This window comes from Rhamphochromis sp. 'chilingali' (genome assembly GCF_963969265.1).
Source record: "Rhamphochromis sp. 'chilingali' genome assembly, chromosome: 21".
In the NCBI taxonomy this organism is placed as follows: domain Eukaryota; kingdom Metazoa; phylum Chordata; class Actinopteri; order Cichliformes; family Cichlidae; genus Rhamphochromis; species Rhamphochromis sp. 'chilingali'.
Window position 1 is genome coordinate 30,119,928 of NC_137949.1, and position 17,831 is coordinate 30,137,758.

The window sequence follows — 17,831 nt, forward strand, 5'->3', positions numbered from 1 at the left end:
CAGGCTCAATGCTGATGCAGTGTGTTCACCCATTTCCTCTTAGAAACTTTTTTCTGCACATCCAGCCACTACACACAGCAGAGTGGTAAGCTTTTTTTTTTTGTTGACTCAGACGTATTAATCTTCCTTTGCTTTGTCCCTTTGCAATTCCCTGATGCCTGTTTCATTACCGGTAAGAAATCGCTTGCTGCTTTTTGCTTATTTGATTATGTGGCTAAAGCAATTTTTCACAGGGACAGACAGATGGCTTATATAAATCCTTAATGCTGCATTTTTAGTCAAAGCTTCTTTAGCAAAAGCACTTAACAAGCCGCAATGCGCTACTTTGCGTAATGAGTCGAAAAACTTTCTTCCCGATGCTTCAGGCACACCTAAATCAAGCCAAACACTAGCTGTTGAAGAACTTCAGGGGCCCATAGAGAACCTGTCCTATCCCTTCACTCTGATCAGGGGCAACAGTTGAGACCTTTTCTGAGGGATTAAGCCTTGTCACTTTTTGGCTGCCTTTGTATCCCCACTATCCGTGTCAGGGTAATTAAATATAATCCCCCTGCTATTCAGATGACAAATTTTATATGTGATCATGCAGGGTTGTGCCCCTCTATCTGGCCCGAGTTCCAAAACTGCATGCCAAAGCTGTCAGTCACAGCCTAGTAGTGCATGCAGCAGGGAGACAACCAGAAATGCCACTGCTTAACAAAAGCACTCTATTTCTGTGGCGAAGACAAAAGAGGAGAACAGGGTTTTGGTTATCTGTGATGTAGCTTCTACATTTTCAACTTAACATACAAATAGATTTTTGTGGATTAACCTTACGGCCTTTTGTTCATCCTGATTATGAAGCACCTGATTTGCTTTAACAAAACTGGATTGAAAAGAGGAAACATATTACACCGTTTTTATCAAAAACTGTTTGCATCGTCTCCGCTTCTTGTAGCGACAGAGGCCGACGTCAACCAACATCTCAGAAACCGAGGATCTTAAGGACAAGCGAGGAGCTAAGCATGGCCAAGGAGACAGCACTCTGAACCTAACTGTTGAGGAGGTAAGGTCTTAATAAAGATGTTGTGTAAAGTACTTTTAGTATAGGCTGTGTAACTGTATTTTTTCTGTATAAACATTGCTTCTTTTTTTTAATAGATGGTATTTTACTTTCCTTCACTAATATAGATCAGAGTGCTGCGGAGGATAAAGGAAGAGTATGAAAGACGAGGAGGTTTCATTAGGATCTTCCCCACCGCGGATACATGGGAGCTCTATGGGTAATCTGAGCCAGGAAAGAACAGACAGATCCCTTGTAGGCCGCAAGGGAAGTTTGTCTGTAATGTTACTCATTACTGATACTGTGCTCAGATAAGCAGGACATTTAGCTTAAAGCCAGACTAAGCGACTCCTGTTTGCATTTGCTAATTTAACCACCAAACTACGATATAGCTCCAGAGTCACTGGAAACTTGTTGGAGTCTATGTTCCAAAAAAAATGATCCCACAGTGACTTTATATTAAAATGCTATTAAACTCCTATTAAGAGAGGAAATCCATCATTGTGCTTAAAATTTATATTCCTATATGAGGATTAGTTGCATGATTAAACCTCCGTTAGCAGCAGGGTATTTTGTGGCATTTTTAAAAGCGTTTTATTGAGCGGTCTGGGGAGCTATTGGTGCAGTTAATACCCGTTCCTTCCACAGGATCACAGAAGTCTCCTTTTTAACACATTTGCCACAAATAAAGACGCTGGAGCTCACTGGGGCCCCTGCCTTTATGATTATTGTAATTTGCTTATTATCTTCTTCTCTCAGAGGATATCTTGAGTCCAAGACATCAATGAACTTCGTGTTGGCAAACAGACTTTTCCATGGAAGGTAAGCATTTCCACTGTGGTCGGGATGGGAAATAAATCTCTCCATCAGTTTGTGGAAATGGTGGGATTGTAACGTGGCATTTGTTTGGTCTTTTGACTGGATAGGTGAGACGAACAGCTTTTCCAGCGCGCGCCTGTGTCTATGTGGCATTGTGGCATTGTGGCATCGATTCGGGGGCAGGAAGGGAAAGATAGTCACAGATGAATTGTGCCGTTTTATTGAACCGCATTTTTGTTATTGTAGTACAACGTTCATTTAGGTTATTTGAATCTGCGCAGGCTTTCAAAATTTAACCACAGGTTTGACTGTATTGACTGGAGATTTGTCCCCCGACTAAGCTAAGATTTTCCATATTCATTAGGTAGTGAGTTCAGGGAGATGGTTGCTGCTGCAGTACCTAACTTAAAGTTGAAATTTACAGCTGTTTCTCTGCTTTATACTTGTTGATAATATCCATATAAATCATTATTCTTGTTGTTATTATCATTGCGTTGACACGTCTTGCTCTGCCTCGCAGGAATGTGAATGGGAATGTGCAGCTGCAGGTGGACGTGGTCCATGGCTGTCACGTTGTCCAGTATGAGAGGAAGCTGCTGTCTCTGGAGGCACGAAAGAGGAGACAGCGCCACCTGACTCATGGCTCTGCTGCAAGGAAGAAAAAATCGGGTAAACTCAATGTGTTCTTTCTTTTTTTTTTCCTTCAGTTTGAAATAACTTTTTTTTTTCCAAAACTAGGAAGAGTGTAGCTAAGTAGAACAACATCTCACGCTAATGCACTTTTGGTTCCAATAAATAACTCCCCTGTGTCACGGTAAGGTTGGCCAAATATGACTCTGTATGAGTTCATTTCATTGCAGCAACAATAAAAAGCCTATTTTGAGTGCATGTGTGTATTTTATCCCAAATGTCAGTGATGCAACTGACATTTGTCTTTTCTTGCTGTGTTGCATACCTCAGGGAAGGAATCCAAGGCCTCCCTGACTGAGAACAGCAGTCAGGAGGGAGAGGAGTGTGCTCAGGAGGGGGTGAAACAAGCTCTTGAGCCAGTTTCACACAAGGCTTTGGTAGCAGAGCAAAGAAAACAAGTGGCCACACCACTGGAGCGATGCCACAGTAAGGCTCAGTCCAGCTCAGAGGCAGCCGTGCACAATGCCAGCCCTACAGTCAACCTGCTCAACATCCTTCAACAGGGCTGGGAACTCAGGTCAGTTTGCATTCTGGGCTGCTGCTCCCATTCGTCCTCATTGAGTAAGGAGTACTGTGAAGTTGCAGGTAGAAACGAGGACGAACATTTACACGTGTTGATGTTTTAATTCCTCTCACTACCTCTGACTGGCTGGGCCTCAACGAAAGTCAGTGTTATTCTTGTACGCCATTGAGTCCAGACATAATAGTTTACTTTTTAACTTTTTCTGCTTTGATGAAAACACAGTTTTAACTTAGATTGAAGCACATGGCACTTCAGTAAAAGGGGGCATGAAAAAGTGTTAAGGTTCATGATGGGTCTGCAGAAGGTCCCGCAATTTAAGTAGTTTGTGACCGTCTAGTAAATAAACGTTGGTTTATTAGCACAGGCAGTAGCTTTCCTTTTCCTGAGCTACAAGTAAACAGTCATTGTTTGAAAATGGTATAAAAGCAGATGTAAAGGGTTCAAAATTTGCTGAGGATCAAGACACTCACTTTTCTTTAAATAAAGACACGCAGATACAATATGCTTTCACCACTGTACTTAGACTTAACAAAGGCTGCAGTCTCCTGTCATTTCAAACGTGTGCCTGAAATTATAATTTCAGGAAGAATTACGATAACAAGTCTGAGTTTGTAGAAATTCCTTAGTGCTTGCCAGGACTGTGCACGAAGCTGGGAAATTATAGTATAGCATGTCTTTGTTTGTGTTTGACAGCTACAATGTTCTGGCAGTACTCTCTCCAGGTTCACCTGGGCCACGAAGACAGTTTGTCATTTTGATACTGATACAGGACAAGATACAGACAAGATGCACTGTGTTCCAACAGCATTCTGTTATCAGCTATTGTTGCATATTTCTATTTTTCATTGCTTTATATTTGCTTTGCCTTTGATGCTTTTTCCTCTCTCTTTTCTGCTTTTACCTCTCCTCTTCAGCAAAGTGCAGGCTCGTATTGCTTTCTCCTCTTACCTGCAGCGAGTCCAGCAAAGACTGTTAGCAGAAAGCAGAGACAACACCATCTCAGCTTGGCCCGACAATGGCAACGATCAAATGGTACAGCTATAGCATTTTTTTTTAACTCCTTGTAAAAAATGAAAGCAATCGAACACTCTGTAACTTTGTTTTCTCTGTATGTATGTGTGCATGTCAGTTTCCCTTATTATTCCTCTGTTACTCATCTGCACCGTGGAAATCTGCACGTGGCATTTGTAGCCACATAGAAGGAAAACGTGGACTCTGTAAAAGAGAGTCTGTTTGGAAAGTTTGCATTGTAATGGCATACATCATCATCATCATCAGCAACCTTAAAAAACCTGAGGAAAATCAGTGTAAAATCGTGCCTATCTCTGATCTTTAAATTCAAAAGTGTTTTAAAGTGAGTCAGACCCAGAGTTAAGACGACAGAGACGGCTCAATGAATCAGTGATTCGGGAAACTGATGATAAAAGTTTTTTTTCTTTGTCTTTACAGGAGCTCGTGATTTGCTTTCTGAGAAAAGCAGCCAGTAACCTTCAACAAAACATAAAGGTAGTCTTGCCCAGTCGGCAGTTACCACTCCAAGACCGCAGACGCATCCTGTCCCATCAGTTAGGGGAGTTTATCCACTGTTATAACAAGGTACCCCTTCCCAGACTGTAGAGTCATTGCAGAATTACAATTCAGAGAGGTGCTTGAAACACAAAGGACATTGAGCTGTTTATTTCCAACAGTCAAAGTACATCTGCAGTTCTGTTCTTTTCTCTATGTTCCCAGGAAACTGAACATATGGTGAAAAAACAGGAGATTAGTAAAGAGGAGCGTTGTGTTAATCCTAAAGTGTTTCAAGAGTACATCAGTGCAGCCAGGTTAGTGATTTGGCTCAACTTTTTTGAGCCAAGTTTTCTGTTACACACATTTATTTCATGTCTTTTTTTTCTTCTTGAACTAACAGTGAAAACGACCTGGAGGAAGTACTGACATTCTACACGCAGAAAAATAAATCGGCCACCGTCTTCCTAGGAACAAAAGTCAGAGGCATTAAGAAAGATGTTCGTGAAGCAAATGCCTCAAGAGATTCAGGAAACTGTGATAATTCTAAATGTGAGTTTCTTGTTTCTTTTCCCATGTATGCTTTTTGTTTTTTCTACTGTACATCTGGTTCATGTTTTAATTTTTTATCATTCAAGCATAGTAAACAGGAACTGTTTAGATTTGTGAATCTAGAACAGTGAAAGGAGAAAAGATTGAGTCATCTGGGGTGAAGAAAAGGTCAGCTTCAAATGATTAGAACTTACTGCGGGAAAACAAATGTGTGTCAGAGCTGAGGAATGAGTAACTGATGATAAAGGAGCTCTGGCTTATTTCCTCCTTTGAACAGCTTTGGCCGTGGAAGCGGATTCAGAGTTGTCGCTCCTAACAGGGAAAGTCAGCTCCGACTCAGACAATAAGGCCACTGATGGTCAGCCTTCTTTTTGTTTGCTGCCTGAAGACATACGGGCTGAAGTAAGAATGGTTAAAACCCAGCCAGAAGTCCAGTCGTCTCAACACCGCTCCAGTTTTCCTGTGACCTTGGACTGCGTGCACAATCATGTGCAGCACTGCTCTCCTGCATCCCTGCCTCTTCACTGTCCACCGCCGCCTCCACCTCCTCAGCCACCATCTTATGGACAGTCCTTGGCAAAGTCTCACCTCTGCCATTCTGAGAGTATTTCTGACCCTCCCGCATACACCTCTGCCCATGTGGTCACACAACCTCCAAGGGTCCTGTGGACGGCTGCGCCCACGGGCTCAAATGCGGCGACTACAGGGCCATCGACACAGGTGCTCAGAAGAATTCAGTCCTTTACCTCATCCTTGGCTGGCTCTGCAGCGGCCTCGTCCGTTCCAAGTGCCACACACATCTATAGCCAGAAGCTCTCTAGACCCACATCTGCAGGCCAAGGTAATCTTTCCTGCACGGCGTGCTGGTGTTTCAAATCAAATTCACAAAGATGTTCTCACCTTTTCCTTTTTGTTTTTCTTTCTCAGTGATCAGGAGGAGCACTTCCAGTAAGCTCAAGTCAAACTCAGTGGGAGCTTTCAGGGAGTTGAGCACTCTGACCGCCCAGGCCCAGTCCAACCAGCAGGCCTTCATCTCAGCCCTGCAGAAACTGGCAGACAAGCAGGTTGCTCACCACTATGCCAGCTCCAGTCACATCAACCTGCTGACACAACATGTAAGTTTATTATGCTCTCAGCTTCTGCAGCCCTGTGACTCAACAGCTACAACTACTTTGAGTAAGAAACTATGTTGAGTTATTAAGCAACTGTAAACTGATCTGTGTAATGGTTCATGTAAGGAAGAAGAATCTGGCCTCTCTGCAGTAGTCCTCTCACTGTGAGGTCTTTGATATTTCTCTTTGTTGATGTGTAAACCTGGCTCAGGCCCCACGCTGATCGGCGGCATCTAACTGCTTATTCATTCAGCAGACCTGTTGGAGCCCGAGGGTCTGCACCTTCCTTCTTCAGCCTTCAGCTCGCCTGCAGTCTGCGGGCTGGGGTTGGTATGGGGGTGGGTCTAGGAACTGGAGTTTGAAGCTGGCCGGCCCAAACAGTGGTGAGCAGCGTCAGCCCCTCAGCTCTGTGTGAGGTCTCATTATCAGAAGCACCATGGGGGAGTGATTTCTGTTGATACTTAACAAGCAGCCACCTTTTTTTTCTTCTTTTTTTGTGGTAATTGATGCTTATAAATCAAGGAATGTGGCAAATTGGCACCAAGCAGGGGAGTGGCAACTTGGTTGTCTCTATCACCACCTTGTCGCATATTTCCCAAAGGTTTGCCCTTCAGCTTTGGGAGCCCATCAACCTTTCATTCTTCCTCCTGTTCCTTCACCTCCTCTTCTGCATCGCTGGATTATTTATTTATTTATTTTCAGTCAGAGATTTTTGCGATGGCACCAGACCACACAGGCGGCAGTTTTATGGCTTCCTTATGACTGTATATTATTCTGTCTATCTGAAAGGTGTTTGCTGTATTTCCTGTCGGTAGTTAATCCTCAACATGGCAGCAGCTTATTTTTCAGAGTAAAGTAGTTCAGTGTTTTGCACTTAAAGGCTTAGAGTACATTTGCTTTTTGCTTTTTTTTCCAGGACTGAGATTTGAAGTCATTAAATCACTTGCTGGACTAAATGGAGAACTTTGTAAACATGAACAACACCCTGTTGCACAGTTGACTCCGTAATTACTCACTCTCATGCTAGGGCACATATACAAAACAGAAACTGAAATTGAGTAAAGCCAGACATGCTGAACATCAATGAAGTGAATATACTCCTGGGCTGTGATATATTGATGGGCATATATGTGCATACACAGCTTGTGCCTTGAGTGAAAAGATTTCTTTTGACAGATCTATACTCCCATTTTGGTCTCTTGACATGTTATATTACATGTTCTCCAAAGGTTGTTTTAATTTCTGCAGATTATATTAAACACTTTATAAAAAAATATGACCAGTCTACCTTAATAAACCCCAATAAACCAGAGCTGTAGCTATGTAACAAAACGCCAACACTCTCTTTATTAATGCCATGCAAGGCCCAGCAGCTTCAGTTTTTTTCCCATTGGTCCTTTAGTGCACAGAAGGAAATAAAGTAAATAAAGCACCGCAGCGTTATGTTTAATTCTCCCACCAGATTTCATCGAGCATCATTCCCAGGCTAGCACAGAGCAGTACTGGGGCGCTTTTGCCACACAAGTGCTGATGTGGTTGCAAACACTGTTGGCCTGGAAAGTCATGATAGCTGATTCTGTTGAGGATGCAGGAGGGGGAGGGGACCGCTTAGATTTAGTGCTGAGCGGAGACTGGCTGCGCCATGTGCTGTGTGTACATTTCACACAGCCCCCAGATACGAAAGATGGAGGTGATTGGCGTATGAAGAAACACAATGTTCCACCTAATCTTATTCATCACTTCTCTGTATTTAGACATGGGATCACTATTAGCGAGATGTTTGTTTGTACTTATACAGAAAGTGCGGTTACAAGTACATTATGCTTGTAAAATGCAATCAAGATGAATCCTCCCTTCAAGTTTTTAAGCCTTCCTCTCTGCCCACAGTTGACCAACCTGAACCTGGCGAACAAGATGCTGAGCAGAGAGAGCTTCACACTGAACCCTAAAGCTGCTACAATCCAAGGACCAGTGAGAGCTGTTCACCCTGAAACAGATCTACCGAACAGCACTGGGTGAGTCCAAGGAAGTATAACTTACAATAATCTCCCCTTGGAATAATGGTTTGGATCCAACATGAGTTCTCAACAAAGAACTCTTAAAATCCAGATATCCAAGATGCTTTCTACTGCATTGTAAAGTCTGTATATGCACAGAATGTAAGCATAAATAAAGTCCCAGTACAGCAAAGGCCTCAAGCTAATTTAAGACGACCAGTAGATGGACAGCTGTATGGTTTCAACTTTGGGCATAAAACACTTGAGACAGCGTCAAACATGTAAGTAAAGTAACATTAACCAAAACCCTGACAGTGAAGCAGAAGAGGAGGTGAAGGAACAGGAGGAAGAACGAAAGGCTGATGGGCTCCCAAAGCTGAAGGCCAAACCTTTGGTGCACAGCGACTGGAATTTCATTTTAATACGACTCTGTTCTTTAAAAGAAAAATTGGTTTAGCCACATCTGAAAATTGCATTTGTTGGATATAGATGCACTGGAAAGCACACTTTATTTACATTTACTCTTCAGAACTGGTTCACAGATGCCTCTCTGTTAGCTCGCTTTTGCATTTAGCACATATGGTGTCTCTGCTACTTTGCAAAAGCTTCAGTGCTGCTTCTGGTCAAGTTTCACCATTGTGCTCATGTGTACTATTTATTTGCTCTCCCCTGAGGCAGCAGACACAGATTAGTGCATTACAGTCTCAGTGGGGTTCACTGCCAAGGTAAACAGCGTGTCCTTCCTTTGACAGACTTAAGTTTGAGATGTGCACAGATGTTGGAGTCAGGACACACAGAATCTAAGAATGCCTGAAGCATTCAAATTAATGTTTAACTTTCATGAATATTCTTTGCTATTCTCAAGATTAATGTTTGTAAAAGCTTCAGAAAAGCTGTTCAGTGTGACTCCCTTTGGCTAAACTACTGTCTTGGGGATTGTCTGCATAATCACTTTTATGCTATAATTACTATAAGTACTGTGCTTTAGTGTAGTATATACAGTAAGTATAAAGCCTGTTTGGTGAGGCTCATTACATTCTAAAGACTTTTTAAAGGCTTCTGACAATTTATTAGATTAAAGAAGTTTGTCTCTGGAAAGGGAATGAGAATTTCCAACACCCCTTTGGGCAGGCTAGTTTATCTGCAGGCAGGGAATTGGGTCTTTTGTTCCCCTTTTTAGCTGTGCTCCGTGGACATAAGTAGTTGTAGAATTGGCTGCTGAGTGTCGGCGTTATGTGGAGCACGCTGGCAGCTGAAAGCGTTCTGTTGGAGCGGTGCTGGAGGCAGTGGTACAATGTCAACACCCACAAAGTCTGTCTACTCAAGGCTCTCGCCTCAGTACCCACTGAAATTCCTCCTTCTTCACCCCGGCTCACTGCGCTGAGAATAGGAGGAAGGAAAGAGAAGGAAAATGATCGCATCATCATGGCTTATGGCACCAGACCAGGATTATAAACCTATAGGCAAAGAGGGGAAACCTTAAGTGTGTCATCTTCTTCTTTTATTTGCTTATGTGTGAGTGGCAGTGTCTCAGACTGCTTGGCCCTGATTTTGGACTCTGTTTTTCCAGTCCTGCCCTTCCTTATGTATGGAGCTGTCAGGGAATTCCTGGAATGTCTGGCCTTTTCCCTTTTAAAAATGTTTTTATTCCCACAAACTAAAAAGAGACTATTAATAGCTTATATCATTTTTACAGATAGATTCACAACAGAAATCACGCTTTGAGCGATGCAGTCCTCTGACGGATCAGAGTTACAGTGTGATTTCAGACATTGCATTTGCTTTTCCATATCATGTTTAAACACTTCATTCATCAGAAAATAAACTGGCCCACGATGCTCTTGCAAAAGAGATTCTAAGATTTAAAAATGTTTGTTCAGGTTTGCCTTTCAGCTATTCACATTTCAGAATTACACTTTCACAAATCTAAAGAGAGAATATAAATTAGCGTTTTCTTGCAATACAAAAAGCTCTTGAGGGCCCCGGAACACCGAGCCCTTGGTTAGGAATTATCTACATGAAATGTCTTTAATAAGATATTAGGATAAAATGTCTTGATTTCATCCCGACTCTGTTTCTTAAAACACAGAATTTCCTGAGCCCCCTCCCCCTACGTTCGGGCTCATGGCTTGTGCCAAACATACTGAAACTGTTAAGCGCACTGGCTCTTAAAGCAACCACAGGGGTGAAGTATGATGGGTTTCAAAGTGTAGCATGGCTCTTTGAAGTGCTGCTGCCAGGATCTGCCAGGTATGCTGCATCAGCACTCTTAGAGCTCCTGCCTAAATTCAGTGTGCTGACAGTCAGGGGGCTTTGAACCCATACGGCCCATCTTCATATACTTATGGGGTAAGTTGGTGATCTCTTCCGGTGTCGGACCTCCTGGTACATTTATGATCATTTCCATTCAGTGTACCTATAAATTGAGGTGTTGGATTACTTTGAAATACTTGACACCTTTTACTTTGTTTAAAAGTATTTTCTGTTACTTAAGTTTGCTAATACCGCTTGTGGTCTGAGTTTGCACTGGACCTCCATGTGGTCATGTATTATTATTAAGTCAGCAGCTGGTCATGGTTGGTTCTCACCATTTGTGTTTGTTATGTGAATAGTTATTGCTGTCTTATTACCAGAGCCGCAAACGTTCCTCTCTGTTTTCTTCCCCTCTACGTTCATACCAGCTTTGTGTTTTGAGAAATGCCACAACCCTGCTTACACAAGGTATTTTTAGTCCTGTTCAATACTTTGTTAGATTGGTGTTTTACTTGGTTGAATTTTCTAGAGGCGAATGATTCCAAAGGGTTTTAAGGCGGTCCATTTTCTAAACCAACAGCTCGAGTAATCAGAAAAACGCTGGTGAAAATGTAAAAATTCTTTGATGGGGGACAGATTCCCACAAAATTGGTCTGATGTCTCTCTTCCTTTGAATTTAAAAGGAGAGATGTTTTTATTCACGTTGATTGAAACCAGATGTGGCAATGGGAAGGCAAACCCTTAAGGTAAGAACAAGTGAAATTCCAGGGAACAGATTTAGTCATTCAGCAGAAACATGCACCTTTAAAGCAGTTTTCATTCCCACAGTGTGCAATATGGTTATATGTACTGTATATAATCTGCTTTATGGAACTGACAAATGTGTGACCGTGAATTAGGGTTGGGTTGCACCAGCTATTTTTAAATCCATTGCAGGTTTGTGTGGAAAGCCCTTACTATTCGTCTTAGGATCACTAACAAGTATGAAGTTACTGCTCAAAATTTAACCTTTAAAGCTGGTAAATACTTCATATTCTTAGAACTACTGTCAACAATGTAAACAGGACATGCAATACAGAGCACTGAGTTTTAATATAATTTCTAAATAACATATATGTGTTTGAATGTTTGTGTGTGTCCCTTCCCTTGTCACAAGGACTTGCTGTAGCAGGTGGTTCCACATGTTTGATTTGGCCCTTCCTGACATAACTCCAGAGGGGATTTGTGTCTCAGGCTGGAATTCAACCAGTGACATTTTGCTTGCCAAGGGAATCTGTAAACTACGCTACTGAGTCACTAAAAACAAATAAACTAGTAGTAATTTCTAGATGTATGTGTTAGTTTGTTTTACATTAGACATGCAGGGAAAAATCTTTGTTGCGTGTGCAGGAAATGTTAATATCCATCGATGCATTGTAAAAAGCATGTAATTTTATTATTGATTACAGCAGAAATTCCTTTGTCGTTAGAAAACAACTCTCTGAACTCGACTTTACAAAGAGAATCAATTGGCTGCTTCTCTTTGTTATCAATCATAGTAATCTGAAGGTCTTAAGTTTTTGGATTACTGTTAAGACAAAATCATATGTTTTTTTATTTATAAAATAAAAATAATAAATGTATTCATTACAAAATATGCAGGGAAATTCATCATGATAGTATTTTTGGTTATTATGAAACAGGAGCATACTATTTCCATCAGGTAATATGTTGTGGTATCTTGGCCATCATATGTATGCTGCCATCAACCACTTTAGTTACAGTTTGCCTTTTGTCTTCAGATTTCTTCATGGCACAGATTTTACAAGCTGCTGGAAACATTCCTCAGAGATTTGGGTGTATGATAGCAGTTGGCTGCACATCCATGATGTGAATCTTCCATTTCACCATATCCCAAAGATGCTCTATTGGACTGAGATCTGGTGACTGTGGAGCACTTTTAAGACCAGTGAACACTGTCATGTTCAGGAACTCATTTTGAGATTATTTAAGTTTTGTGACATGCCGTGTTATCCTGGTGGAAAGGACCATTAGAGGATGGGTCCAATGTGGTCATAAAGGGATGGAAACGGTCAGCAACAACACCCAGGTGGGCTGTGGAGTTTTAGAAAATTCTCAATTGCTCCAAAGGGGTTCAGAACCTATCCCCCACCGTATTACACCATCACCACCAGCAGCTTAAACCACTGATACAAGACGAGATGGATTTCATTTTTTTTTTTACATCAATTTCTGTTATATTGTTTTCAGTAATTCAGGTGACCCTTAACCTCCCTTAGTTACACTACAATAGGCATAAGCTGCTGGGGGCTGGAGTATCATGGGGCTTGACCTTATAATATAAAGCACTTTGAGGTAACCGTTGTTATGATTTGGCGCTATAAAATTGATTGAATTTGACTCAGCCTTTAGTGTAAATGGTTATAATCCCTGTTTTGTTTTGTTTTTTCATTTGTTTGTTTTTTTAATCCATTGATTTTACTTATCCAGAACTGTTTTATAGCTTTCCTTTTTTGGATTTTCAAGTGAAGTTGTGTGAGTTTAAAACAGAAGTGTTTAAAAAGTAACCTATCATCCTACTTGGAAGAAAGCACTTGTAGTTTTCAGTACCCCACATTGCTCACCACTGCCCTAATGTAAGCCTCATCATCCCCGGCACTGCTGAACTCAACAAATTGTATTTTAAGAACAGACCTACTTGGTGTCATGTTTTTGCAATAAAACACGATAAACAAACACTGATTAATGGTTGGAAATACCCCTACACTCTTGAGGCTGCTAATGTTTACACTGACCAGGCAGGGCTTTGAGATAATCTGGCATGATGTCATCTCAGACGGTACATTTTCCCACATTCACACTGAGTTAGATTGATGCCGCACATGTGCTCAACTCGCACGGCTGTGTTGTTCTACAGTAAGTTATATCAGCATATTAAAGGATGGCGAGCACAGCGGGGAGTAAGCTGACACCCACGAGCAGAGGTCCGGCAGTGAGGGAAGTCCCAGATAGCTGAAGCTCCGCACATGTGCTGTGATGAGAAACTCAGATGTAAAACTATTCCGCTCACTCATTTAAGAAAAAATAAAAATCAGATTTTATTGGTTGCTGTTTTGGACAAAAGTGCTTCCTCCTGTTTTTAAAATTCATGGTCATCTGTAGTAGTTTTTTTGTGTGGTGTTGTGTTGACAAGTTTCCCCCCGTCACCCCCCTCCCTTGTGAGGTTTTATAGCGACATTGTACTCAAGGAAAGCCTGTGCTTTTGACCTGAGACAGTCCATTTTAGACCATATGGTAATAAAATGGTAGCACTGAAGGTCCCCGCGGTCCAGTCTGCAAACTGCAGCCAAGTCAAAGGAAATCGCTGCTGTAAACAAAGAACAAGTTCTTGTTTTGTCTCCTGGTGATGTAGAATCTCTGGCTTTGCAAAGTTCACAGACGAGCCTTTGTTTCCAGAAGCAAAAAAAAAATAAAAATGTATTGGCCTTTGGTCACAGCAGTTGTTTTTGCAATATATGTGCTATTATGTGAACTGAGAAATGCATGGGCGGATAACATGTTCACATGAGTTTAAGATCCCTTGTGTCTTGGCCACACAGGGAAGGAATTTATTTTTTTCTTTTACATTTTAGCAACACAAGATTATTATCCCACACTATGCATTGTTGTTCAAGATTAATTGAATTCTAATTTTAGCACTTATCATAGTTTGGTCCTAAAAATATTGTAGCTATTGTGAATCTAAGTGTGCAGTGTTTTCTTTAACTGTAGACCAATAGACAAATGTTATTGCATGTGGGAGGAATTTCCAAGAGCTTTTTTGTCATTAAGACCTCCAGGGATCCCATTTCTTTAGCTGTACGCGTATCTCTTTCTCTTTTTTCCCCTTTTATATTTTTCCTCGCAGCTCCCAATAGTGCTCTTTTATGGCATTATTTTTGGCTGAGGTGGTGTATATATACAACAGCACACCAGACTCCACAGACTCGATTTAAGCATGTCTGAAGGCTGAGGCTGGTCACTTCATTGCTTTAACAGTGGTCAAAAATGGTTGAAAAAAAAAAAAAACTGAAACAGGCTTAGGCCTAATGACAGATAATCCAGTTACAAACTTGTGGAGCTCGTCAAAAGGTTTGCTTTCCAGGTTGTGGTTTTGTGATGTGGATGGAACGTGAAGCGAGGAGGAAAAGTTTTTAGTTCAGCCTGTGTTTGCCACAGGCTTGCCCTCTGCTTTCACTCTGATTTGCACACTTTGATTTGAGGCTCTGTGGGCACAGCGGCCACTGGTTAGGATGTTGTGAGATGTCTTGTTGTTTCACTTTTTACTGGTGGTCTTGCATCTCAACATGGAGTTTATAGCTATTGTCACATCTGCCTGGAATGCATGGTAAAATAACTGACGAGGTAGCAGTGAGTAAATATATTAAGCTATTTGTGGACTCATCCTTTGTTGTTGTGTAACAAAGCATGAGTTATAGTAGAGTAGTAACATCTGTGTTTCAAGCAAGCATTTCCTTATTTTCTGTCATATATATTAAACAACAGTGGATGGCTTGAATCACACCAAGGCTTGAATGTGTGTTCTTCAAATGGCATGCAATTGCTAGGGTGAAATTGGTTGCAAAGTTATATACAGTGCTGCACTAATAAAATACCTTGTAATTGGTTTGGTTGCTAGCTGGTAGCCATGGTGGCCCCTCAAACTGCTTGCCAAGCAGCTGTAAAAATGTAAACATTGTGACATAAAACAGAAACACCGATCGACTGCCTTCAAATGAATAATTGGTTGGGAAGGCATTACTTTTATTTTGAAGGTGAGTGTTCTCTGTTTGTTGTTGGCATTGCACCTTTTCACATTTCAGTTTTGACGGTTAATGGTTAGTAAAGAGAGTAAATGGTGAGTGTTTGCAGACAAGTTGTCATCTTCCTTGCAAACTACAGGCAACCGTAGAAACCTTCTAGATCTTCTAGACTGCATCTGATCTCACCTGGTGACCAGTTAGGGAATAATATTTTACTCTAGCAATCAGCGGTTACTAGGGGGTCACCAACAGGTCTCTAGGCCTGTGAAACTGAGGCCTGGACATGGTCAAAGTTTCAAATAATGATGTCAGTGTATGCATAGGTAACCCCTGTGAGTCAAAATGTCAGGATTCAGGCTACTCTAAATCCTTGGTATCAAAGAGTGTTTCCTGTCTTGGATCTGCACGCTGTCAAAGAGACTGGATGTCATAGACAGAAAGCTCTAGCCGTGAGCACGACAGCCCCACCCATCTGCTGTTTACAAGGGGTAGCCAGCCAGTCGAAAGTTGATCTAAAGAGAGCGAAGCTAAAACTGTTTGTTTGTATTCTTGCCAGAAAATGTCTTTAAAGAACACTTTTTGGGGTGCAAATGTCACTGATATGCAATTCAGAAGAAAGAGTGACTTTGTTTTTTTGTTGGTTTGAAGTATATTACTTTTTCACCCTGTGTATCTGTGTCACTTCTCTCTAAGCCACAGGCCGCTAAAGGAAGAGGACTGGCAGATGCACAATGACTACAGCCTGGTGAGAGGGGTGACACCCAAGCAGCACTACCAGCCCACCCAAGGGAGCTACCAGCTTCAGTTTGCTATTCAGCAGTTGCAGCAACAGAGACTTAAGGCTCATCATCAATTTCTGGACCAGACCCGCTGCGGACATCAGGTAAGATGTATCATTTTCTTAGTAAAGAATGTTTGTTTTCATTTAGCATCTTGGATGCTAAACAAGTGCACTGCTCATTTTTCCATTGGTAGTATTTGCATTTCTATTTTTTCTTCTTTCTTTTTTTAAATAAAAATAGCACAGACACTTGTCTGTTAACACAATAAGATTATTTTTCAGATTCTTTTCTTTGTTGGTTTTCAGTAATGGCACCATGTAGAACTTAACCTTAAGAACTTTTAACCCATAAAAACCTCAATATTTGTGTCTGTATAATTTATGTCCTTACCTAAGCTCTGCACTTTGCAAAATAGTGCAAAATGCACCCACGTTAAGAGAAGAGATTCCATGTTAGCCTCTGGAGAGCTATTTAGAGGTTCGCCTTCCAAACTGTCTAATAAAACAGTGTTTGGTGGAGACAGTAGCTTAATTCTAAAGACCAAAATGGAACAACTCTCTCCAATATCACATCATTTGAGTGAATGACTCTACTAGGCATATGGGAAGGTGAGTAGACAAGAAATTCTACTCTTGAGGGTACCAGCAAATCTTGACTTTTCAAATAGCTCCATTAGTTTTCCTATTTTAAGACAAATAAATTCGGAATATGATTTTCTTAGCAGTAGAAATGTAGCGGCAAAAAACCTTTTAGTTATGGCTAACAAGCCGTGACAGATGTGATTTGGCTGTTTTTACAGGGAGATTAGAAAGTTAGAAAGGCCTTAGCGTAGGAGTTTTTTGTTTTTCTTTGTTTGTTTGTTTTTTAATGTTTAGACTAAAAAAGAGTGGCTCTCGCTTTTAGCGCAGTGACTTTGAAAGGAGATCTCACCAAGAAGGAGGATGTATGTTTCCATTTTCCAGAGGATTTGGTGGACTGAATCTATGGATTGAGAGAAATGGAGACAGGACAGTGCCATGGGACAGCTTAAAGGCTGGAATGACTGGATGCGCCCAATTTTTTCCGAGTACTGGAGTTGGCCTCACGTCATTGTTTCTCATCTTGGTTGGAACTTAATTAATGCAATTGAGGTGATATTTCTTTTGGCTTGGTCGGCAGCCTTACGTAAGGCACTTTATGATTCCTTCTCTGTTCCGTTCATCTCTTCTCGTACTTTAAACACATTTAACCACGTTTGTCTTATCTGTGACATGCTCCACCATAATTCAGCCATATAGCGGCATGAATATGTCTTACAATTTCAAATCCCTTGTGCCTTTAAGGACTTTATGTGTACAGAGCAGTACAAAGAGTCAGAAGACAGAGCTTTTTTGTTGTTCACCCTCTTAAACTGAGGTAATAGGAGGGCTGACTCTAGATATGGTTGTCTCACCATCAAGTCAGGCAACCCTCCCTAAAATCTTGGCTATCCCACCCCATTCATTCCCTTCTCCCCAGCTGTCATGGCAATGTGTGCCACTGCTTAGCTCTTAGGCAAAATCGTTTTGCATGGTATAGACCTTAATCTGCCAAGGAATTTGTCAGTGACTTGATTTCATTCTTTAGTGCCATTAGATAGGGGTTTTGATCTTTTTGATACAAATGTATTTTATCTCAAATTCTTGGATTTCCTGGCCTTGGGAGAAAGTTACCAATACTTTTTGATAATATAAATACACAAAAGGATGTTCTTAGTCGAATGTGGGTGCTCGTG

General features: G+C 41.3%; 1 protein-coding gene across 8 annotated transcripts in view; it reads left to right on the forward strand.

Annotated features, from left to right (window-relative positions):
* ttll5 (tubulin tyrosine ligase-like family, member 5) overlaps nt 1-17,831 on the forward strand; it is a 56,898-nt gene that overhangs the window by 24,226 nt on the left and 14,841 nt on the right. For 4 of the 8 annotated variants that reach the window (XM_080870901.1, XM_080870903.1, XM_080870899.1 and 1 more), the window contains exons 16-29: nt 44-85; nt 938-1,045; nt 1,171-1,262; nt 1,802-1,864; nt 2,382-2,530; nt 2,822-3,068; nt 3,989-4,106; nt 4,524-4,670; nt 4,806-4,897; nt 4,984-5,132; nt 5,410-5,973; nt 6,060-6,247; nt 8,132-8,259; nt 15,990-16,179. In XM_080870901.1, the coding sequence (XP_080727027.1) occupies nt 44-85; nt 938-1,045; nt 1,171-1,262; nt 1,802-1,864; nt 2,382-2,530; nt 2,822-3,068; nt 3,989-4,106; nt 4,524-4,670; nt 4,806-4,897; nt 4,984-5,132; nt 5,410-5,973; nt 6,060-6,247; nt 8,132-8,259; nt 15,990-16,179 (2,277 nt within the window). Of the gene's footprint in view, nt 1-43; nt 86-937; nt 1,046-1,170; nt 1,263-1,801; nt 1,865-2,381; nt 2,531-2,821; nt 3,069-3,988; nt 4,107-4,523; nt 4,671-4,805; nt 4,898-4,983; nt 5,133-5,409; nt 5,974-6,059; nt 6,248-6,497; nt 6,628-8,131; nt 8,260-15,989; nt 16,180-17,831 lie in introns of those variants that run through there. The other 4 variants (XR_013970272.1, XR_013970273.1, XM_080870902.1 and 1 more) reach the window with 4 other exon arrangements.